This window comes from Malus domestica, chromosome 10, assembly GCF_042453785.1.
Source record: "Malus domestica chromosome 10, GDT2T_hap1".
Lineage (NCBI taxonomy): Eukaryota > Viridiplantae > Streptophyta > Magnoliopsida > Rosales > Rosaceae > Malus > Malus domestica.
Genome location: NC_091670.1, coordinates 28,460,055 through 28,485,120, shown reverse-complemented (window position 1 = coordinate 28,485,120; position 25,066 = coordinate 28,460,055). Strand labels below are relative to the sequence as shown.

Genomic DNA, 25,066 nt, shown 5'->3' with positions numbered 1-25,066 from the left:
CTTTTACTTCATTATTTTGTAAATCAAATAGCATTAGTTGCAAATTTATAAGCAGCAGTCTTGTTTTCATAGAATCTATTGTCCAAAGAAATGGTAGTCGTTCGCCGTTCGAAGAAAAAACAGGTAAATGGTTTAATAAGAACATGCAAAACACAACTCTACAAGTGAAAAGAGAGAAGTTTGCAAGATTCCGATGTATATGCAGATTCACGTGATGTGAGATAAAAATACAACCAAGCTACATCTAAGTTTTCCTCACATAGACTGCAATTGTATTTTTGGTGATTAATTTCACAAAGAAAAGTATATTATGGTGCATGCATAATTTGTCATATTCATATTGGGATTACCTAATAGTGAGAGTGTGCATTGTGATAGATAAGAATACATTACGTTCAGGATTTGAAACTTTCTAATATAACCAAAAATAAAAAATAGCTCATTTATTTCCATGGCCTCAACAAACAAAACAATTAATAATTACATATCATGAACCTCCAAAATCTAGCCCGCAGCTTTTCACAACTTAAACTCTATATAAAGGTACAACTCTTGGAACTGATCAGAAGCCATAACCATTCGTACCAACCTGGCCTCAACGAAGAGAACTTAACCTAGAGAGCAATATGTCAGGTACAACTCCCAGCTGCAAGGTCTTTGCTGCTGTCGCTCTGATAGTGGCAATGGCGGCAATTGCACCTGAAGCCGAGGCAGCTCGTGCTTTCTTTGTGTTTGGGGACTCACTCGTCGACAGTGGCAACAACAACTACTTAGCGACCACTGCACGTGCCGACTCTCCTCCCTACGGCATTGATTTTCCGACCCACCGCCCCACCGGCCGCTTCTCCAACGGCTTAAACCTCCCCGACATTATCAGTACTATGATCACCATCGATCTAGCTAGCTAGTTTAATTGAATTACATTTCCCCCATTTCTCTTTCATATACCAACATGAATCATGTGACATGTGTAATACATAGGTGAGCAAATTGGATCTGAACGCGTGTTGCCCTATTTGAATAGTGAGCTCACAGGAGAAAAGCTGCTTATTGGAGCCAACTTTGCTTCTGCAGGAATTGGAATCCTCAACGATACCGGGGTTCAATTTGTAAGTCTCTACACAAGAACATTACACACATTTTCTAATTAGTACTTTTTTGTAACAAGTTTTATTTTCTAAAAAGAGGAAATTAGTTATAGCTTATGCTCAAGCTAGCTAGCTCTACTTTATGGGTTAATTAAGTTAGAAACTACTGAAAATGAGAGTTTCCCCTTAAAACTTATTTTCTCTCACTTAAAACCCATCCTCTTTATTTTTTTAGACATAAACCCCATTTACTAGAGTCCAACTAAGCAAATTTCCTTAACAAGCTTGGTATGTCAGTTTTTATAATTCTCGTGTTCCTAAAATACCCTCATAGAGTGTAACGTGGGTTAGGTTTGACTTATAATTAATAATAAATTTTGCATTTTATTATTTTCAATGCAATTAAATGTCAAATAACCTATTATTTGATTAGGCTTTTTTTTCTCAAATTTTTTTACCAAAAATTGTTTTATCGTGAAACTAGCTTACCTTATTAGCATGCAATATATGATATAAATAAAAAAATATTATGGTGATTTACGTTGAAACATGGACAAAAATAATTTCTGTAAAAAAATTATACAAAATAATGGTTGCATTTTTTTCTTTCCATAGAAAATAATTTACCTATCTATATGTTAGTACTCACTTAGAATAGAAATCCTGTAAAAATAATTTACCTACCCCATAGGTGTGATATTGTAAATAAAAAATGTATATGATTAATTTGGATATTATAAGTAATAATATGACAGTATTATTTGTATAGGTAAATTAATAAGTAGATATGTAAATTAGTATGTACTACAAAAATGCAGACAAATTAGCTTGTAACATAAGAATGTATGTAAATTAGTGATTTTTTTTTCAAATATAGGTAAATAGTTTGTGTCAAAAGAATGTAGGTCAATTAGTTTGTATCAAAAGAATGTAGGGAAATTAGTGAATTTTTAAAATATAGGTAAATAGTTTGTAATACATGGTTTTAAAACAGGAGCTCAATTGCTCATTGCTAGCATAATTGAAGGTGATTAATAATAATATTTATTGACATATTTAGGTCATTGTGGCATAAGTTGTAAATATTTTATAAGGATATGTCATTTATTTGCCAACATGGCAGACTATTTGAATTTTGGATTTTATTTGGATGTTTAATATGAGGTGGGTTTTTGTCTAGACAATATCAGTTACAAGGGTCTATATCTAAACAACCTTTTCTATGTGAAACCAAAAAGAAAAATAAATGAAATCAATAAAAAAAATTTGAGAAAATTCTTTTGTAATTTTTTTTTGTCAAACATCATCTCTTCTAACCATCAAATGTGTGACGGATCATCTTTTCATCAGAGTATAAAATGATAATCACCGTAAATTTGTAATGTATGTCATGCATTGTTGCATGCAATCTGCAAGTCCAGCACGCGTGCGTATGGTATAACGACAACTAGTTGAGTGTTTCTACAATAATTGAGACTTTTCATACTTTATTATCCTTATGTTTTTTACCTAAAATGGTCATTGAGATTTGTATAACTCCTCACTTTGGTATTTGAGATTTGAAATCTATAGAAGTGGTCTTTGAGATTATCCACCATCAATCATTTTGGTCCTTGGGTGAAAAATTATGTTAAATAAGGATCAAAATAACAAAATTACTCTCAATTTAATTAATAATAGGCCAAAATGATTTTATCAAAATTGAGGGTATTTTTGTCATTCTATCCTTATTATATGAAGATTTTTCACAGAATGACTAAAATGATTGATTGTGGACAAACTCAGAGACCAATTCTATCGATTTCAAATCTCAAGGATCGAAGTGAGAAATTATGCACATCTCAATGATCATTTTGGCTAATAAGTCTTATCCTTATTATTGTTGCCTATATTTATCTTCTGCTTTTGCCAAAAAAAGAATTATTTGACTTCTGCTAGGAAAAGAACTCGAAATATTGTGAGAGTTTTATTAAATGACAAGTATAATTGTTAATTAATTAATTAATCTGTAATGTTAATTGTGTTTGTGTTCTTTTTATTTACTGCAGATTACCATAATAAGGATCTCCATGCAGTTTGAATATTTCCAACAATACCAGCAACGGCTGACTGCACTTGTTGGAGCCGAGCAGGCAACACGGCTGGTGAACAATGCACTTGTGCTCATAACGCTTGGTGGCAATGACTTCGTCAACAACTATTTCATCCAACCTTTCTCTTTACGATCACGGCAATACTCCGTCCCCGATTTTTCCCGTTACCTCATCTCCGAGTACCGAAAAATTCTCCTGGTAATGTACTTATGGTTAAACCGCGTTTTTAGTCCCTGTAAATTTCACAAAGTTCCATTTTCGTTCCTATATTTTTAAATGTACTGAACTTGGTTCTTGTAGTTTGTAAGGGAAGTGATTTGCGGAGACTCTTTTCTCCACATGCACTCTTTATTTTATTTTTTAAGCCATAACAAATCAAAAGAGAGGTGAAGTGCACAAGAAGAAATGAGAGTGTGAAAATGACTAATCTTTGTAAATCGTTTCAAACTAAGTATATATGTCACTTATGTTGATTATTTGTATGAAATTCGTCAAATTTACTTTCTCATGTGGTGTGCATTTGACAATTATGTATGAGAAATTAACGCAAGTTGGCAGAATTGGTTTATAATTCCACGTAAAATTTGTCACATTATTTATTGAGGAAATTGTTCTACACAAGAACTTAAATAAATTATTGTGTGGTAATGGAATATTATCATATATTATCATTACTTACTAATCATATGTTATAACATGAACGAATTGATTACACCACGTGAAATTTTATTTTATTTTTGTTTTGTTGCAATATTGTAAATTACATGCAGAGATTATACGAATTAGGTGCCCGGAAGGTATTGGTAACTGGTACGGGCCCATTGGGTTGTGTTCCATCTGAGCTAGCCCAGAGGAGTCAAAATGGTGAGTGCAACCCAGAACTACAAAATGCAGGAGCAATCTTCAACCCACAACTCGTCCAGATGGTTCAAGGACTCAACAAGCAGCTCGGTTCAGATATTTTTATCACTGCTAATGCATTTGATATGCACATGGACTTCATTTCCGACCCCCAAAAATTTGGTTTGTCCCCATAACCCTCAAGAACCCTTTGTTTGATGGCTCAGTCTGAACTCAACCATGCAATTATATTCAGATTAATGCCTCGATCGTTGCTCAATGAACTGATAAATGTTGATAAGGACTAGTTAAATCAGAGGATAGTTCAACATATAGTGTCGTTCAAGTTAGTTTCATCTAACATATAACTTACACAAAATTGACTTGGACTCAATTCCAATCGTGTCTGGTCTTGGCCACCAAACGGAGTGTTTAGAGTCTTTTAATCAATATTTGGTTAGCCTATGAAAGTAATGTATTTGATTCATCTTTGACAGGTTTTGTGACATCAAAAGTGGCATGTTGTGGACAAGGACCCTATAATGGGTTGGGACAGTGCAATAGATTGTCAAACCTGTGCCCAAACAGGGATCTCTATGCTTTTTGGGATGCTTTCCATCCAACTGAGAAAGCAACCAGGCTAATTGTGCAGCAGATTATGTCCGGGTCTAGCAAGTACATGAACCCAATGAACTTAAGCACCATAATGGCCTTGGACTCCATGACCTAATTAGTATTAATTTACAAATTAATTAACCTCTTATAGTGGTTAATTACCTGCTTGTATTATGCTATTTTGTAATGATTATGTAGTGTTCTTATATGTTCTGGCTTTGTCAATAATTGACATGGGAACTTAAGATGTAAGAGCTTAATTAATTACATTGTTTATGCAAATTGTCTCATAGCTTGCCATACAATTCGACTGCATTATATTTGCTGGTCTTATGCTAAGCTTCGTTAAGTGTTACTTCTCTTCTCAATGTTATTGAAGGAAGTCTCAAGTTTTATTTTCTCCTCCTTTGTCGGTTGATAAACCGGACTTTCGACAAACGTATTTATCTTCTTTTCTTTTTTAACAAATAAGGTAAGTATGGTATATTCATCTAAGTTACGGAAAGAGAGATCCGAATTTAGGCGAGAATAAAACACCCTACTCAACCCAAATTTTATTGTCGGAATTGAAAACACCATTCCAACTTCCACCCCTATGTGCGAGTGAACAAAGTTCCTAATAAGCGAGTTAAAATTTTCTGTTTTCATTTTGTGTGTGGCGAGTTAAAAATTTCTGTATTCATTTTGTGTGTAACTTCTTTATGACATCTATTATTGATTGACACGTATTCATAAACTTAACTCTTTAAGCCTATCAGAAACTTAACACGTGTATGTGTTGATTAATAATAAAGAGCACAAAATAAGTGCAGAATATTTGATTTAAAGGTAAATAACGGCCCAACGCTGTCACAGCCCAATAGATTTCCTTAGCCCGCTTTCCGAACCAAACGACGTCGTCAACGTCCCCTTCATCTTGCAGCTTATGGATTTGACCATGGTCTAAAATATCCATAATATCCCGATATTTTCATCGAAATTTCCGTGTTTTTGGACTACCGATATTTCCGATATCATCGATATTTTAGACCTTGCTAAGTTACTCATGTATCTTATCATGCAATGTATAAAGTGTAAAATATTGTATTAATTCATTATATATAAATGATTATGGTGTGTTTAAATTTCTTTCATTAATTACTACATATTTTCTAACTCACAATGTTTGACAGCTCGCTATATAATCAACTTAAATCAGTTATATCTATCATGCAATGCATTTCCTTGCAATTTTTTTGTGATAAACTAATAGCTAATTGACTAAATAAACATCCTGCAAAGTTTTAATAAAAATTTCCAAGTTTTTCTTATAATTTTCATTGTTTTTATTCAATTTTTATCGATATTGATAATATCTCGATATTTCCATCGAAATTTCCGGTTTTGAACCAAGATATTTGCAATATCATGGATATTTAATACCTTGGTTTTGACTTATTTCTCCGTCTTCGACGTCCGACCAACCCCAGCCTTCTTCTTCTTCGTCTTCTACTTCCTGCGCTCAGCTTCTGGAAGCTTCCCGGTGAGTCCAATTAATCTACAATTCCAGTTAGTTCACAAAAATAATTAAAATTCGATTATCTTAGAAAAAAATTATTGAAAAATTATATATTTTTTAACAAAGTCGCAGATTCAGATTGGTTATTCTGAAGCATGAGTGAAGGTGAAATTCCATCGCTGCTCTCCTTGTGCGTAGACGCAGTAAAAAACGAACTGGTTCGCGGTAATTTCCTTGAAGCTTTATAAAATTCACATTATTTTCATAAACCCTGCATTTACTTAAGAAAATGGTTAATTTGTCGGTTTTGTAGGCGATGATCTTTTACCGATTGTCAAGGAGCTTCCATGGGACCTGCTCGATGCTCTCGCTTCCCGGTTGCCTCCGTTGGGGTTGGAAAAGCTACAGACCGCGATGTAAGTAAGAAAACTAATCTAAAGGTTTTAGAAATTTTGAATTTTATATTATGATTTGGTTTTCAACATTCTGGTTATGTTTGGATTTTTATCCGGTTTTGTGTTCGAGCAGGGCTTACGGTGACTGGGATGACCGTGAGTTTGCAGATGAAGGACTCCGGAATGGTAGAAAGCGCGGAAGGTGGGCAAGAATTGAGTTTTTTTGGTTTGTTTGGTTGAATGTAGAGAGGAATTGGAAGAATTATGAAAGTGCTTACATTTTGTTGCAGGAGTTGGAAATTCAATGCGGCCTGGAGGAATTTGTCGAAGGTGCGGTGGCCCGAGCTAGACATTGGGATTGAACCGCTGGACTGGCAACGAATTTATTGGGAAATGCATCTTCAAAAGTATGCCTTTCTTGTTGTTTCTTGGTGAAAGATTGATCAGCGATGATTGCTATTGTTTATTCATGGTTGATTCGGCATGTTTGTTGTATGAAATCATAAAGAACAGTTGCCTAGATGCCGTAGCTGAGATAGCTTCACTGCCGTCATTTGATGGGCGCCTCAGTGAAACCAGGATTCCAGGTACTAGCTAGGAATTAGGGTGCTTGGATTTTGTATAATTCCTATTATTTGAGGTATCTGGTTGAGGTTCTGTTGAAAGTAGGAAGATCAATTTAAAGTCGAGCTTCTTTACAAGCTTGAATAGAAGCTTTACCTACTTACTCAGTCTGAAATTTAATCACTTGAATATGCATGTTTTGCTAATTGCCACAAGCAAAAGTACCATTTTCAATGTCTCATTCGAAACTCTCTCCTTTATACCTCCATTAGGAACCGTCCCCTGTTGCATTTCTGATGGTTGTAATAATCTAATACATGGTGTATTTCATCATATTTTTTTTGTGCAGAATCTATATTGGGATTGATAGGTTGTGAGGGCTTTGTGCATAATTCAACTTGTGATTATTCCGAACTACATCATCATTGCCAACAATTTGGTTATTATGCCAGGTAAGTAAGTATATTAGGAGTGCAAAGTTCTTTGTTACTCCAAGAGTGGAGAGCGGGCTGCGTGCTCAAATTTTAATTACTTCACACTTTGTCTTTTTCTCTGTCCTTTTCTTCTTCCTTTATGTAAAGATTATCTTATACTTTCTGTTCTTATCTTTGTTCAGATGCCTGAGACTTCAGAATGTTCTCTGTGGTGCAGAAATTTCTGTAAGTTACTCTGCTTATGTTCATATGCTAATCACAAGTCGAAAACACTTTTTGTATTAGTTATTAACATTTGCGATCAAAGGGGTAACTAAGTCTTATTTATCTATATTGGTGCTCCGATTGTGCTGTATATGTAGCTGAACCCATTTAGTTGGAACAGAAAATGGTCTGAGTTGAAGTCAATCTATGTATTACATGTCCATATTTCTAACTTAATGGCTTGAGTTTCTTTATCCGCTAGTCACTTTGCATTAATGCTAATCTGTTGCAGCATTTATTGAGGAACAGCCGATTGCAGAGATTGGAATTAAGGTGGATCAGATCAAAGGAGCATGTAAGCTCAGTTCTTTCTCCTTCAATGTTACTAAGACGGAATATGTATCCTTCTCAATAATTGACCACTCCCCCATAAAAATAGAAATCATTTGAAAATTTCTGTAGGGTGCCTCAACCAGTTTCTTTTAATTGCCTTGTCTCATGAAAAACGTTTCTTTGAGTGGATGAGATTGGCTAAAGTGAGCAGCTACTCCTAGTTTATATAGATGTCATGTGTTAAATGCATAGAAAGATACTGCTCTCACGCTATGAAATACATGTTGTACATGCTATATCAAAACACAAACCTCCTGTCATTTTATTTTAAAGCTAGCAGCCAACTCCCATATTCAATAAATGATATACAGATTTGCTGTTTATGTGTAGGCTAAATGCTTCCTTTCAACTTCCTAAGTGTTGATTTAATCAAATGTCTGATTCCATATGCATTTCTAATTTTCTACAGATTGCTGGATTATGCAAACTTCTGAGCCAGAATAGTGAAAGTTTAACATCACTTGAGCTCATTCACTGCAAGCTTTCTTCAGCTTCTATCGATGAAATTTGTTGTTCTCTATCCAGAAACAGTGTGCAAACTCACGGCATAAAAAGCTTCTCAATCAGCACATCAAACTTCCTTGAAACAAACCCACTTTCCTTACCTCTCGGACTAGTGTCGTTTTTGTCATCGGGAAGGTATGTCTGTTATTCAAATTTCAGGCATAATTTAAATCCATGCATTTGTTTTATATGGTGTGTGCTGTTATTGGTTGAAGTGACATGAAAACTTGAATGTAAATAAATAAATGGGCAGTAAAAAAACTTTATGCTGTATGCTTACTTCTTAGTATATAAATAAACTGTTGCATAGTTGGTCGTTAGAGGCTTTGGCTGTTTAAATAAAACTTTATTATGATCCTTTCAGGATTCTAGTCTTGAAGTTTTATGTATTTGGAATTCAGTTTTGATGACTAAGGTGTCTTTTAATGCCTGTTTTTCTTTGGTGCACTTAATATATAATTCTAGTGGCAGTTAAAAGCAAGTTTAACTAAAGATGTACAGATAAATAGGAAAAGTTAGGTCAATTACTTCTACCTTAGACCTTCATTATTTACAATCATGAATCATCTGCGAAAAAGTTAGAAATCTTGATTCATGCTCATTACTATAACACTTTTTTTGTTCTTTCTGAATTGTATATCCATGGGCATTCATTTACATTGATGATAAACTAATTGCTCCAATTGTACATTCGTGCTTCTGACATTTGTCTTCTTTTGCTATCAGGTCCTTGTATTCATTAAAACTCTCTGACAACCACCTTGGCCGGAATTTTGCAAAAATGGTTTTTGGCACTCTTATAAATGCTTCTTCTAGTCTATCCATCCTTGACCTTTCAGATAACAATGTAAGATGATATTTCATTAACAAAGGTATTTTACATTTCTTTTTGAATCCACCATAAACTAACATGAAACTCGATACAAAACCATGCAGATATCAGGCTGGCTTTCTGAACTCTATTGGAGATCACCAAGTGGCCCTCCCATACCTTTGGGAACTGGAAAGTCCTTGCAATCATTGCGAGTCCTCAATTTAAGGTATAAACTTATAATTACTTTTTGCCTTCTAAGCAAATTTCTATCCCTTCAAATAAAAATTTGTGGCAGTCATAAATAGATCACCGAACTTCAAAAGGTGCATCACCAGTGCTTTACATTGATTACCCTGGGCAGAAACCTGATTTCACTCCTTGTATAACTTGTACTTTTAGGGGAAATAATCTAAACAAAGATGATGTTGATGGCCTTAGATACGCTCTCGTTCACATGCCTAAGTTGGAGGTCTTGGATATTAGTGATAATCCTATTGAGGATGATGGAATCAGGTTGGTTGAATTTTCAATCTCCACATATGCATTGAGCATTATAAGCACAAGGTTTAATATTCTAAGTCATCAATGTATCAGGAGTCTAATTCCGTATTTTGTCGAAGCATCTGAAAAGTGCACTCCTTATGCTGATTTAATGTTGGAGAGTTGTGAACTTTCCTGTGATGGGGTGACTCTACTCATAGATACCCTTTCAACCCTAAAAAGACCATTGAAGTCTCTGTCTGTTGCTGATAACGACCTCGGCAGGTTTGTCTGGATGACACTGGCTTCGACATTACATATCATTACTTATGTTTCTTTCTCAATACTTAATGTGTCGATACTCTTATGTAGCCAAGTAGCACCAGCTTTGGGAAAAATCTTGTCTGCATCAATTCAAGTACTCAATGTTGAAGGCATTGGATTGGGTTTATCTGGTTTTCGGGAACTGCAAGATGGCATAACTAAGGATTTGAAGCTAGTTGAGATCAACATAAGGTTCAAAATGCTAGATACTTTTTCTTCTATTTTATATATAAGATTGTAGTTGACGCCAGTAGATTGATCTTATTTTTAAATTGTGTAGCAAAAACCGTGGAGGAATTGAAGCTGCAAAGTTTTTGGTAAACCTGATATCAAGGGCACCAGAACTTGTTACAGTCAATGTTGCATATAATCTTTTGCCTTTAAACTCCTTGACCATCGTATGCTCTGCCATTAAAGCTGCTAAAGGTATTTATTTACTGTACCGAGTTTTTCTAAGTAGCTAATGTCATCTGATTATTAACTTTCTGCTGCTGCCAGGCCTCATCGTCTATATTAGCATTACCAAATTATTTAGACCTTCTCTGTTTATCACTCTTTCGGTTCAAAGACTGTTAGTGAATAAATGAAAGCAAAGTGTTCATGTGAAATCGTAGTTAATAGGAAGTGAAATAATTTTATATGCCCTTGTTAAGCCTGTTGCTGAATAAGTTTATCTATTAGGTCATCTTGAACATCTGGACTTGAGGGGAAATACTTGGGATAATCAATCAGGTTATGCCTCTATGCTTGCCGACGCCCAATGTAATGGAAAGCCCGTTTTCATTCTTTCGTCTTCACAAACTGTGGGTGCACCCTATGACGATGATCCTTAGATGGGATGGCTATCACACTGTAGTTTTATTCAACACTTGTTATGCAAATGACCCCATTGGATGTACCAAAATTTCTCAGCTGTGCGGCAAAGTTATGCAGGTATTATGCTTCAGTTGTTGGTTCTTTTTAAGGGGTTTGATGTATTGTAAAGTCTCTTACTGATGGATTATCCTATTAAGTGATGTGGGACTGTTCGGAAACTTTGGCATGCTACATAAACCTTTTGAGTTGGGAAATGCTATAGTCGATCACCTGCGCCCGTTGAATCAGCCTGTGCGCCAGCGACTGCCTGAACCCTAACCTTAGCACGCTCTTCTCACGTTTGGAGCTTCGACGGGAAGTTGAAGACAGTTCTGTCTTGTGTAGCAAGTCACATAAAGAAGTGGTTGCCACTACTCACCACCACTATAAGATACAAGGGTATGGGCTTCTACCTATTGTGTTTTGTTATGTATCCATCACATCCATTGCTCAAAACGGAACCATCACAAAAACAAGCAAATTGTTGCTGCTAGAACTAAAGGGCATATGGTGGTAATGGTAACTTGTACAACACATTTTCAACCAGACGGTTCCGTTTATGGCACGAGCATTTCGACGATCATGGTCGATTTATAAGTAGGGTGGGTAGAGAGGGTTCGAACTTGGGACCAAGAAATTCTAACTTGAACCATGGGTGAGCACGATACAGTTTTTGTACAGACTAAACCTCAATCGAAAACACAACCCCTCAAACCCAAAACAACCAAATGAAGCGCAACGGTTGGAATCGTTTCGGTTTAAGTCCTCCATTGTTGCACATCTACAAGTTCTACAAGCTCATCCAATTGATCAAAAGCTTTGATAAAGAATAGCATAATTTAGTTTCCAAATCTCACCCAGCAACCCAAAAAGGCTGAACCAGCCAACCTGTAAAGGTCAAACCATTTATACAACATATTGACACCATCCCCACTTAGATAGGGGTATTTTAGTATTTTCATACTATTAACCTAACATAATTAAGCAAACAAAGCAAAGGTAGGCCACTTTTAAACCTATTATTTTATTTTTAACTTTGCGCTGTCCAATTGTCGAAAAGGTTGTTGGCTAGGCTTTGTCATCAAGTTAGGCTTTTTTATTTTCTCTCTCTTTTAATAAATTATTTTCCTACCATTTAGTACTACAGTTTAGTAATATTTCTCTTCATTCGTGATTTTAAGTTCGACTCTCGTCAAAGACGAATTTGAACCACATTATTACAAGCTCATTGTGAAGCTTAGCAATTAGCACACTCCTCATCCCCTTAGTATAAATAATATCATTTGTTAAAAAATAAATAAATAATAAATCTCTTTCCTAATCCTCTCAATTAACAACAATATTATCATCATATTACGATAAGTGACCCGTGAGCTAACAATTAGTTACTCATTTTCTGGTTCAAAGTTGTTATCAGTTTTGGCTGCATCATCTCTAATCATCGCGGGGGAGGACTTTCTGGAAGACAAAATATGGGGTCCCAAATTAATAATCTTTTGGACACACCAACCTTTTTCCCTAATTTAGAGTTGGCCCGCAAATTTTTGGACTATAGTTGGTTATTAGGATCGGAATTTCCAATTCAACTTACAATTTTGCTTAAGATTGTGTTCAGCATATGAGTTGGGCTAATTGGTTGCGACGCTTTGTCAGTTTACTTTGCACTTAAGTTCGAATGTGCTTCTACGTAGATTGGTTGTCTTGGAAAAAATGTTAGGTTTTGTAACATTTTTCATACAAACTACGTAATGGCTTGTTTGGTGCCTAAAATTGAATCTTATCTAATAATTTGTGAAATTCGAACGTTGAAGGTAGAGGTGAATGGTGAATAGGTTTTGTTTTGTTTTGTTTTTCATTTCGAGGGTATTACAAGAGAATTGGAATATCCAATGAAGACAATTTATCTATTCTAATGATGCTATTTTGGACAATTAGCTAGAATGATCAGTTTTCGACATTTGATTAAAGAAATGATCAATTCTCACACGAAGCTCTCACAATCTTAGAACGGGCCCTGATAGCGATAAGCTATTGCCTCTTGGTGAGCAAACATTACTCTCGTTTGCTAATTCCTGTTCTTTTTTTATTTAATGATTTTATTGTATTGTCTATTATTTTGATGTATTTTTTGGGACCATGGTCCATGTGAAAAGCAGGTAGGAACAAGCTTATGCTTTGTAAGAGGAAAACTACTTATTCCGTGGGTTTGCCATTCTAATGTTAAACATCTTATGAATTTTCATCCGTGACGAAATATACTTTCCCATTGTCAATGTGTTAACATCTTACCAAGGAAAAAATTAAAAATATTAAGTTAGATCGCATATTCGATACGCTATATTTCATTATCATATCACACATCATGTGAGAGAAAAAAGAGTTTAAATATTCTAACACCGAAACATTTTGTGATAAAACTTTACAGCTTATCAAATTGTACAAGTGATAACTAACAAGTTGAGATCAATATCAATGTTACTGAAAACTGAACATTTGACATTCGACCATTTAAGCTTTGTCGTAACCTCAATCTTAACAATTTATTTTATTGTACAAGTCGAATTGTTTGTTTACCTAAATTTTCAATGCCTTGCATTATTTGGCTGGAAAAAGAAAATGACATTCATACTTATAAAACATTATTATACCTAAGTATGCATTACATAATTCTAACCCCGAAAATGAAAAAAATGTTACAGAAAACTTTTAAAGAGTGTTGCTTTCCCATACCAACATCTGTACCGAGATTGGGCTGTCCCAAAAATCAGATTAAATGACACGGAAACTCAGATATGTTTAGAACAAAAAATGTTAACAACACTCTCATGTAGACTTTCGTTTTATCTTTTTTATTCTTGTTCTCATATTGTAATGTTGTATAATAATTCAAACCGTCTGCTTTTTGGGTATTATTTAGTGATTTTTAATTTGGTTAAATTTTTGCACAATTGATTATTAAAGAGTAATATAAAAATTAAATATTACATGATGAAAATGAGATGAATAAAGATAAAACGAAAAGGTTCAGGTAATATTGCTAGCATCCTCACTCTAGAAATCTTATAAATAATATAATATTAAAGTTTAATAACATAAAATTTTAAATTCTTATTAAAAAAAGTGAAAAAACCATTTAGTCCTCTATCAAAACAAAAAAGTGAAGAGCAGTAAAATAATTTCATAAAATAAAATTTTGCTGTTTTTTGTTTAAACATCACTTACAGGTGATTTTAATATCTGTAATTTAAAAAATTTAAATAAAAAAATAAACTTCTCTCCCTCTATCCACTCTCACATTTTTTTTCTCACTCTCTTCCTCCCTCTTTCAATTTAAAAAAAAACAAAAAAAAAATTCACGGCATAGTACAATGTTGTTAAATCGTTAATTATTTCAAAAGGTGAAAAAAATGTTAATTAACAATAAATTAAGACAAAAAATAATTAAATATGCAGAGACTGTGACAGTTCACTAGTAACTACAAACAAGTAAGAACTAAGAACACAGTGGTAGACTCAGTAAATTAATCATAAAACAGGGGTAAAGTCTCGAACCACCCCTCAGCCACATGCTTGTTTCTCCATCTCCTTCGGTTCCAATCTAATGAAAAAGCCAAACTACCCTCTCTCTAAAACTTTCTCTCTCTAAAATCTAAACCAAACATCATCAACCTTCAGACTCGGGTGAGAGAGAGAGACGACCCTGTAAATTCAGACACACTCATCCTCCTCCGCATTTCTCTCCGCATTTTCTCTCTCTAACTTTCTCTCTCTACATTCCACTTTCAGTCACTCACTCTCTCACTCCACCAACTCCAAACGCCCATTCCTCTCTCTCCCCCCCCCTCCCTCCCTCTCTCTTATGCCCTAACTCAGCACCTAATTCACCAGATCTGAGCCCGACCGCACCAGATCGAACCCTAAAGTTTCTCCGATGGAGGAAGCGCTGGAGCTCGCGCGTGCCAAGGACACCAAGGAGCGCATGGCGGGAGTGGAGCGCCTGCATCAGCTTCTGGAAGCGTCCAGAAAGAGCCTGACTTCGTCGGACGTGACGTCGCTCGTCGACTGCTGCTTGGATCTTCTCAAGGACAACAACTTCAGAGTCTCCCAGGGCGCTCTGCAGGCCCTTGCCTCCGCCGCCGTGCTCTCCGGCGACCACCTCAAGCTCCATTTCAATGCGCTTGTTCCCGCCGTCGTTGAGCGTTTGGGCGATGGCAAACAGCCCGTCCGCGACGCCGCTAGGAGGCTCCTGCTTACTCTTATGGAGGTATTCTTTTTACTCTCTTCCTGTTTTGCCCTCTGCATTTTGTCTTAATTTCTCAAATGTAGTGCAATAATAAACTCGTGGCGAAATCGTTGAGGTTTCTAATTTTTATATTGATTCTGAAAAGATGATAACATGGTAATTACACTTGAAAATGTGCATGAAATTGTTGCCCAACAAAGTTCGTGGATTTTAGCATGTAGTTAGAGGCCAATTGAGTACTTTTAGAGGTGTTTTGCTGTGCGGTATGGTTTACCTTATCATAGATACACCTCAATTTTGCACTGGCTATTGTTTGTTGTACTTCGCGTATTGGGACCAATCAGGTTGTTGCTAATCCATCTAGACATTATCAGATTTTCAATTATTGTGGCGCACATGGATAAACAGACTCAGTGACCCGTATCGTATAAATACTTGAACCACTTTGCAGTTGAAGTTTCTTTGAATAGCATGAAGAAATGATAAGATGGGTTGTCATTATACGTAAGTATTTGCCTGATTCGGCAGCCGTGCACTTTAGAGTTGAACCAGTTATGTTGGATAGTGGAAGTCATTTCATCATGTTACAATACAAATCACAGCACATTTTTAGTATGACTCACTATTTCAGTCTGTGTCTTAAAATAAGAAACTACAATTACACGAGACATGCACAATACAGTATATCTTATCTGCTGAGTTTCCAACAAAAAAAAGTCGGAACCATTCTGCTGTTTTCCTAGCCTAATTTGAGAGGAGATTTTTTAGCTTTTAATGCAATTAGTACCTCTGACAGCCCCTTCTTTGTGTTCGTACAGACGGTGGAGAACTGGAGACCATAATAGCTCCTTATCTGATTTATTTGAAATATCATTATGTATCCTGGTTTGATCTCAAATCATTGTTTCCTTTAAGGATTAAAAAGGATCAAATCTCGTTTTCTTTCTGCTGCAGGTTTCTTCTCCGACAATAATCGTTGAAAGAGCAGGATCTTATGCCTGGGCGCACAAAAGCTGGAGAGTTCGAGAAGAGTTTGCACGAACGGTCACCTCAGCAATTGGACTTTTTGCATCAACTGAACTTCCACTTCAGCGGACTATACTTCCTCCGGTATGTGTGTTGAATTTTATGAGCAAAACATATTTTCTTCCTAACCAGTTCATATGCTTTTGAGAAACAAAATAAAATTTTCAATGTTTCTTTATAATTAGATTCTACAGATGTTAAGTGATCCAAACCCTGGTGTAAGGGATGCAGCTATAGCGTGCATTGAGGTTAGTAACTTAGTAACTTAGTAGTATTGGATGTATATGCAGGAGATGTATACCAGGCAGGGCCTTCATCTGACAATTATTCTTATTTATGCTTTCTTTTCAATTTCCAGGAGATGTATACACAGGCAGGACCTCAATTCCGTGATGAACTTCAGAGGCACCACCTTCCTATGTCTATGGTGAATGTCTAAGATAATATGCAGTTTACTTTCCTATAATTCCTTGCCCCTTTATTTTTTTTTTCGAGTGCAATGACCAATTTTCGTAGTTTTGTCGAACTAATCTGAATGTCATATGATGCGGGTTGCACTTTGGGTTTCATTTTTCTAAACAATGTGCAACTGCAGCTGAAGGATATTAATGCGAGGTTAGAGAGGATTGAACCTAAGATTCGCTCGTCAGATGGACTGAGTGCTGTAGAAGCGAAGCCTGTGAACCTTAACCACAAGAAAAGTAGTCCAAAGGCCAAGAGTTCCTCGAGGGAGGCATCGCTCTTTGGAGGTTAGGATGCTTTGCCCTCAATTCTGGGAAGTTCAAGAGATTACTTACCCACTGATTTATTCGGTGATAAATTAACTGTAGTTTACATATGTGCATTTATAAAAACAATATGTTGGCAAATTTTGAAGAATCTTTTGTTATGAAGTTTCATGACCCAGACATTCCTTCATTGCCTTAAGTTATAGTTGCGAAAGCCAGTTCATTTTCTTTATACCATATGGTGAAGCACCATATGCATTTTGGTTTCGGGATTAAGATGGGTTGGAATTGAAGATTTTTGACATTCCAATTTCATATCTATGATGTGTTGGTACTGGATACTGTTGAAACATATTGGCACTGTAGAAAATGGCCTAGACAGTATTATTCTCAGTTTTAAAAGAATTTCTGCATATAGTTATTTAAATGGTTTTAGCTATGCTTGAAATATTCTTTGCATTATCTGTGGAACTGTTAAGATTGTTGAATAATTGATATCTGTTGAATGGCTATTCTCTTCTGTCCCATGCAGCGGAAACAGATGCTTCTGAAAAATCCGTAGACCCTATTAAAGTTTATTCAGAAAAGGAACTAATAAGGGAAATTGAGAAAATTGCTTCTACACTTGTACCAGAGAAAGACTGGTCAATTCGCATTGCTGCAATGCAGAGAATTGAAGGACTTGTATATGGAGGTTTGGTTCCCCACTCTATTGCAATTCCTTCCTTCCTGATCTTAGACATGCATGTTCAATCAACTTATGTTTTATCATGTCATAAATTATTTTGATTAGATAAAACCATTGTATTGTTGTGTCAGTATGGTCATTATATTTCTTTTGTATTGTATCATTTGCTTCAAGCTCCCTCTTTTCTCACCTTTCTTAACCCTTTGATTTTTTGATGAATGGAAATTTAATTTATTTGTTACAAGTAATATTGCTGTGAAATGGCTGTAGCTTCAAAAAGATTATTGGCTTGTAATAGTTTGAGTTAATAAATACATGTAGGTGCTGCTGACTACCAATGTTTCCGGGGACTCCTGAAGCAACTTGTTGGGCCTCTGAGCACACAATTATCTGATCGACGGTCCAGCATAGTGAAACAGGTGCGCTAATATATTCTTGTATTTTTCATGTGCCTGGTTATGGATTTATTCTTGCGCTTCAGAAACCCCTTTTAGGAGATTAGTTCACAATCAAATTTTTAGTAACCTGCAGCTTTCTGTTGTGAACAGTTTGCTGTTTCAATTTATATTTTAGCTCATTACTTGTGGGAAATGTTCGCTAGTTAGCACAAGAAAATATGTTTAATAAAAAATCCCCTATAATAAACAAATATTTATAATAAAACGCTACTGAAAACAGTTATATCAAAGTTTTAAAATAGAGGCAGACACTGGTTGGTTCTTGCTATTCTTTGCAGTTGTCAGTGAGATATTTGGATTAGAAACATTTAGCTCTTGAAAACTTTGCATAGATTGCGGTACAAATGTCAAAGGCAGCTGTTCATACCTTCTTAATGCTTTGTGCTTGTTCATGTGCCTTGGGGTTGCTGATTAGTTTTTCTTCTTGTTAGGCTTGCCATCTGTTATGCTTTTTGTCAAAGGAGTTATTAGGAGATTTTGAGGCATGTGCGGAGATGTTCATTCCAGTAAGTTCATTTTTTGCCAAAATCAATCCTCAAGTATTGACTGAAAAGAAAATTCCTCAAGTGACAATTTTTTTTAACTAATTTTATCATATGGTAATCAGGTTCTTTTCAAGCTGGTTGTGATTACTGTGCTTGTAATTGCAGAGTCTGCAGATAACTGCATAAAAACGGTAATTCTAACTCTAATGATCTTTTACTTTTTTTTTTGTTTCTGAGTAAAAAGAAAATGATTTCTTAAAGCAGGATTTTGGCACTTTATCCTTTTTCCTTATCAGATGTTGCGTAATTGTAAAGTTGCTCGCGTGCTTCCACGAATTGCTGAATGTGCAAAGAATGACCGTAATGCAATACTTCGTGCAAGGTATAACTCTCGAGATCAATTCATACACAGGCAGATGCAATGAGTTATGCATTTGTTTTTTGTTTCATTTATTAATTTATTTTGTATTGTAGGTGCTGTGATTATGCACTGTTGATACTAGAGTATTGGGCTGATGCACCTGAAATACAGCGCTCGGCAGATTTGTATGAAGATCTAATAAGGTGTTGCGTGGCCGATGCAATGAGTGAGGTATTCATATCAAGGATTCCTATATTTTTTTCTGACTTGTTTGGAGTTTTCATATGTATTAGGATTCATATGTGGTACTTCCTGTGTATATATATAGGTCCGATCAACTGCAAGAATGTGCTATAGAATGTTCTCAAAAACGTGGCCAGAGCGTTCCCGACGGTTATTTTCGCTATTTGATCCTGTTATTCAAAGGGTATGCCATTTTCTTTATCGCAAGGAGGATTGCATTCTATTTTTATGGGGAAGTCATTGTTTAATTTTTAAAATTGTGCACAGTTAATCAATGAAGAGGATGGGGGAATACATAGGCGTCATGCTTCTCCTTCCGTTCGTGATAGGGGTGTGTCACATACTCCGCAGCCATCTGCTGCCTCAAATTTGCCTGGATATGGAACTTCGGCTATTGTTGCAATGGATAGAAGTTCAAGCTTATCATCTGGCAATTCTATCTCATCGGGACTACTTCTGTCGCAAGCTAAGTCACTTGGTAAAGGTACTGAACGTAGTCTGGAAAGTGTGTTGCATGCAAGCAAACAGAAGGTCAGTGCAATTGAAAGCATGCTTAGAGGTTTGGATTTGTCTGAGAAACATAATTCAACTCTCCAGTCATCAAGCCTGGATCTAGGTACCTAATGACTTTGCCTATATATTATTTTTCTTTTATTGGAATATAACTTGTAAATTTCAGCATATGGAGTCATTAGATAGTTATGGGAATGAACTAGCTGCTCGATTTAGCAAATTTGATTCCGTTGTGAGCGGCTAAATTGTTCTCTTTTTACCCCTAGTGCAGGAGTTGACCCTCCATCATCTCGTGATCCACCATTCCCTGCTGCTGCCCCAGCTTCTAATCATCTCTCAAACTCTTTAATGGCAGATTCAACTACCTCAAGTATCCATAAAAGTAGTAGCCGCAATGGTGGATTGGTTTTGTCCGATATCATTACACAAATTCAAGCTTCCAAAGATTCTGGTAAATCGTCATATCGCAGTAATCTATCAGCAGAAGCTGTGTCAACTGTTTCTTCATACGCAATGAGGAGAGCTTCCGAGAGAACTCAAGAAAGAGGTTCGATCGAAGAGAACAATGACACTAGGGAGGCTAGACGGTTTATGAACTCTCAAATCGATAGGCACTATGACACGTCTCACAGAGATGGGAACTTTAGGGATTCACATAGCAATCATGTGCCGAATTTTCAAAGGCCACTCTTAAGAAAGAATGTGACTGGAAGGATGTCTGCAGGCAGGAGGAGAAGTTTTGATGATAGCCAACTCTCACTCAGGGAAATGTCAAATTATGTAGAAGGTCCCGCATCTCTAAATGATGCTCTGAGTGAGGGACTGAGTCCATCGTCTGACTGGAATGCTAGGGTTGCTGCATTTAATTATCTACGATCTTTGCTGCAGCAAGGCCCAAGGGGAATTCAAGAAGTGATTCAGAATTTTGAGAAAGTAATGAAGTTATTTTTCCAACACTTGGATGATCCCCACCATAAAGTTGCTCAGGCAGCACTTACAACACTAGCAGATATTATTCCATCTTGCCGTAAGCCCTTTGAAAGTTACATGGAAAGGATCCTACCCCATGTTTTCTCACGGTTAATTGACCCAAAGGAGTTAGTTAGGCAGCCGTGTTCGACAACGTTAGATATTGTTAGCAAAACGTACAGTGTAGATTCCCTCTTGCCTGCGTTGCTCCGTTCACTTGATGAACAGCGATCACCAAAGGCCAAACTAGCTGTTATTGAGTTTTCCATTGGTTCTTTAAACAAGCATTCACTGAATCCTGAAGGTTCTGGTAATAGTGGCATCCTTAAATTATGGCTTTCTAAGTTGGCACCATTGGCCCATGAGAAAAATACTAAACTAAAGGAGGCAGCCATTACGTGCATAATATCCGTTTACTCTCACTTTGATTCAGTAGCTGTCTTGAATTTTATTCTTAGTTTGTCAGTTGAAGAACAAAATTCTTTGAGAAGGGCCCTGAAACAGTACACTCCTCGCATTGAAGTGGACCTTATGAACTTCTTGCAAAACAAGAAAGAGCGACAGCGCCTCAAGTCTTATGATCCATCTGATGTAGTTGGAACATCTTCTGAAGAAGGATATGTTAGCGCCTCAAAGAAAAGTCACTTCTTTGGGAGGTATTCTGCTGGTTCAGTTGATAGTGATGGCAGCAGGAAGTGGAGTTCAACCCAAGAATCAGCCATGGTCACCGGCCCTGTTGGCCAAGCAGCTTCTGATGACACACGGGAGAACTTGTATCAGAATTTTGAGACTGGTTCCAACACTGATGTTCTCAATCCAAAATCCAAGGATATGTCTTACACTATGAATTCCATGTGTCAGAACTTCTGCTCCTGGACTAGCCCAGTGGATAAAGTTGATGGTAGAGTAAATTTAGAAAGCTTGTCTACTTCTTGCCTGGACGTTAATGGTCTTATGAGCTTGGACCATATAGGGGTTGCTGAGACTCTTGGGCATGATAGTGAAGCTCCCACCGACTTGGACCCTAATCAATATAAACTTACAGCTGTGAAGGTTAATTCTGCACCAGAATCAGGTCCCAGCATTCCTCAAATACTTCATCTGGTGAGTTCTTTTGCTTAACAAGCTCAAAATTTTCCTTAGAGAGTAAGTTTATTATCAGTATTTTGTTATAGAACTTTTTACTTTTCTAGGCTTTTATTATTGTGATGAATTTTTTTTGGATAATTGAACCAGTAATCTACTTCTCTAAACAGTCAACTGTTGTGACAAAAAATGTATTGATATATTCTTTTACAATCGAGCTTTAATGTCATGTTATTTCTTTTCTGTTAATTGAATGTGTGTATAGATCAGCAATGGAAGTGAGGAAAGCCCTACAGCAAGCAAACGTGGTGCACTTCAACAATTAATTGATGCTTCCATAACTAATGACCACTCTCTTTGGACCAAGGTTTGTTAGCCCTGACACATGACACATTTTCTGTCTTTTTTAACGTATGTGTGTAATGTTTTAAAAAATTATTTAAACATTTATACGAAGATAAGAAAACGGGAAGACCAAAACTTTGTGGGGATCTCTGTTGATGGCCCTCTTCTGGAACATTTGGTTGGAGCGTAATAAAAGAGTCTTTGAGGATTACAAGGGAGTGGGGGTTGAGGAGCTTTGGGATAGAGTAAAACACTGGGCAGCCCTTTGGGCTTCGGTTTCAGTGGAGTTTAGAGATTACAATTTCTCTTCTATTTTTAGGGATTTGTTAGCAGCCGTTAATTGATTTGGTCTAGCTTTTCCTCTGTTCAATTAGTTTTCTTTAGGGGTCTTTGCTAGTTTTCTTCTAGCTCCAGGTGGATATCTTTTCCACGTGGTTTACTTTTTCTCTTTTGTAATTCTTTCGTTTTATAAAATTCTTTCGTTTCTTTTCAAAAAAAAAAAGAGAAGTTGACAATTGTTTGGTTATTGATCAAAGGAGACGGAGAGAATATTACAACGTGTCCATATTTTTATTGTTTTACCTTTCTTTCATTTGTAGAATGCTTGTAAATCTCGTCATAAATTTTGTAACTTTGAAATGGTGTTAGCTTTCAGGATCATAGTAGCATTGAGAATTGGCTTAATAGTTGATACGTAGACATGGATTTCAATGTTGATCCTGTTGACTGCACGGTGAAGTCAAATGGATGAGGAAACACATTTTTTATTGCACTAGAGAAACAAACTACTTATACACATTTTTGTGGGTAAACTAGAATTCTGTAATGTAATTACTCAATCGTATATTAATGATTATTCTGTGGTGCATGTGCAGTACTTCAATCAGATTTTGACTGTTATACTCGAGGTGTTGGATGATTTTGAGTCCTCGATTCGGGAACTCTCTCTTTCCTTGATTGTTGAAATGCTTAAGAACCAGGTTTGTTGTTTATTTTTTTGGATACGTATTGCCTGGAAATTGTATAGCTCTTACAAATTGTATTCCTGATGTTGCTTTCATTTGTTTCCAGAAAGATGCAATGGAAGATTCTGTTGAGGTCGTAATTGAGAAGCTGCTTCATGTTACGAAGGATGTCGTTCCCAAGGTAAATTTTGTTGCATTAATTATTTTATTCTGGACTTACACTGTTTTGATGGCTCAAACTATACAATATTCCTGTCAGGTTTCAAATGAATCCGAGCACTGCTTGAGTATCGTTTTGGCCCAGTATGATCCATTCAGATGTCTAAGCGTACGTACTTACGATCCAGCTCCCTACTAATCCAGTTGTTTAGAAGTGAAAAATAAATTAAGATATCAGAAACCTTTGAGTTATGTTTGGCTTATTTCCCCTGTACTTTGTTGCGAGTACTGTTTGACATTCAGTTGTCGATGCTGCAGGTTATTGTCCCTCTGTTGGTAACTGAAGATGAGAAAACTCTTGTTACTTGCATCAACTGTTTGACAAAGGTATTACGCTTCCGGAGCTGTATTAGCTTGTTTATGAACACTATTGATTGCACACATTAAATTCTAGTTTAGGAGTTATTTTGCATCATGCCATTTCATGCGTAGTTTTTATGAACTATCTTGCTAAGGCTCTTATGTTCCATTCTTCAGCTTGTGGGCCGGCTTTCACAAGAGGAATTGATGGCTCAGTTGCCATCATTTTTGCCTGCACTTTTCGAAGCGTTTGGAAACCAGAGTGCTGACGTTCGCAAGGTAACGGTTACTATTTGTCTGATCCCTTAAACTACACATTGGCCCATGGGAGTCAATTATGTTCAGCATATAGTCATCTGGTGCGGGTGACTGAATTTTTTCATTTTATGTTATACAGACTGTTGTCTTCTGTTTAGTCGATATATACATCATGCTAGGAAAAGCGTTCTTGCCATACCTGGAGGGACTCAACAGCACGCAGTTACGGCTGGTGACTATTTACGCCAACAGAATTTCACAGGCCAGGACGGGCACGTCAATTGACACCAACCATGATTAGCGCGGTTTGTTTAGGCAGGAATTCTGGGTTTCCGGTGTTGCGTCGTTCATCGTGTTGTGTATTTTTGTATATTGTGTGAATGCATTTTGACTTCAAATTTTTTGTAATTTTGTTATCTTCACATGCTTGTATGTTCTTATTCTTTCGTCAAATTCTCGTGTTTGTCTGGTTTGGAGGTAGAAGAACTGAAGAGTGCAATTTGTGGGAAGCAATTAGCGTCACAGCGCACATATTGTAATCGAAATTTCCCAAACAGCGTTTATATATATATAAAAGCAAAAGGTTTTGGAATTACCATTCATTTATGGAACGAATTTTGTAAATTTTTGGTTCTCTGTTTGGCCATTTTCGGTGTGGATTGGGTGGTATTATTGGCGTTCCAAAATAATCATTAGATTATATGTTAGATTAGAAAGCTGACAGATTCGAACTCATGTCGTGATGTAAGGGTAACATTCCTTTTTACCACTGTAGTAGAGGATCAGGGATTACAGAGAGATAATTAGGGTTTAGTGATATGTTTGGTTTTGTATTTGAGGAAGGGTGATGCTATCTATACTCCCTTTTTTACCTTTCACTCACTCTTTTTAATTTCTGGTCGTCAGATTGAATGAATTGAAGAAAATCAATAAACAAAAATTAACAACGGTGTGTTAAAAATAAAAACAGGTGTGAATAGCTCTACTCTTGAGGAAAAGTTTCTTAATGCATAAGGATCCATTAATGTTGATCTGGGCTATAAGGATCTATTAATCTGCAGGTGCCTACTTTGGGTTT

The 25,066-nt window shown here is 36.3% G+C and overlaps 3 protein-coding genes across 7 annotated transcripts; all 3 read left to right on the top strand.

Annotated features, from left to right (window-relative positions):
- The first annotated feature begins 372 nt into the window (after positions 1 to 372).
- On the top strand, positions 373 to 4,918 carry LOC103445432 (GDSL esterase/lipase At4g28780). Its single transcript, XM_008384440.4, has 5 exons — positions 373 to 876; positions 982 to 1,109; positions 3,137 to 3,379; positions 3,952 to 4,204; positions 4,519 to 4,918. The coding sequence occupies exons 1-5, from the start codon at positions 627 to 629 to the stop codon at positions 4,749 to 4,751; spliced, it is 1,107 nt and encodes a 368-aa protein (XP_008382662.1). The 5' UTR covers positions 373 to 626; the 3' UTR covers positions 4,752 to 4,918.
- A 1,131-nt stretch (positions 4,919 to 6,049) lies between these two features.
- LOC103445562 (uncharacterized) lies at positions 6,050 to 11,684 on the top strand. 4 transcript variants are annotated; one of them, XR_011571986.1, is made up of 18 exons: positions 6,050 to 6,158; positions 6,267 to 6,359; positions 6,448 to 6,550; positions 6,663 to 6,731; positions 6,820 to 6,936; positions 7,043 to 7,116; positions 7,443 to 7,545; positions 7,710 to 7,752; positions 8,024 to 8,086; positions 8,534 to 8,763; positions 9,355 to 9,475; positions 9,565 to 9,668; positions 9,842 to 9,955; positions 10,037 to 10,207; positions 10,295 to 10,438; positions 10,527 to 10,672; positions 10,928 to 11,179; positions 11,260 to 11,684. XR_011571986.1 is itself a non-coding variant. In XM_029109933.2 (17 exons), exons 2-17 carry the CDS (start codon positions 6,290 to 6,292, stop codon positions 11,077 to 11,079), a joined length of 1,824 nt encoding a protein of 607 aa, XP_028965766.2. In that variant the 5' UTR covers positions 6,050 to 6,158; positions 6,267 to 6,289; the 3' UTR covers positions 11,080 to 11,280. The 4 variants fall into 4 exon arrangements, 2 of the variants coding, with proteins under 2 accessions (XP_028965766.2, XP_028965765.2); XR_003776807.2 differs by having other exon boundaries at positions 6,261 to 6,359; XM_029109933.2 differs by having other exon boundaries at positions 10,928 to 11,280.
- Positions 11,685 to 14,506: 2,822 nt separating this feature from the next.
- LOC103445434 (CLIP-associated protein) lies at positions 14,507 to 24,583 on the top strand. 2 transcript variants are annotated; one of them, XM_029109931.2, is made up of 21 exons: positions 14,507 to 15,365; positions 16,299 to 16,454; positions 16,556 to 16,618; positions 16,729 to 16,797; positions 16,966 to 17,119; positions 17,631 to 17,792; positions 18,108 to 18,205; positions 18,676 to 18,750; positions 18,852 to 18,920; positions 19,026 to 19,111; positions 19,204 to 19,321; positions 19,419 to 19,517; positions 19,601 to 19,949; positions 20,202 to 21,919; positions 22,167 to 22,268; positions 23,122 to 23,226; positions 23,318 to 23,392; positions 23,471 to 23,539; positions 23,689 to 23,757; positions 23,908 to 24,009; positions 24,128 to 24,583. In XM_029109931.2, exons 1-21 carry the CDS (start codon positions 15,033 to 15,035, stop codon positions 24,287 to 24,289), a joined length of 4,233 nt encoding a protein of 1,410 aa, XP_028965764.2. In that variant the 5' UTR covers positions 14,507 to 15,032; the 3' UTR covers positions 24,290 to 24,583. The 2 variants fall into 2 exon arrangements, with proteins under 2 accessions (XP_028965764.2, XP_008382663.3); XM_008384441.4 differs by having other exon boundaries at positions 20,118 to 21,919.
- Positions 24,584 to 25,066: the final 483 nt, after the last annotated feature.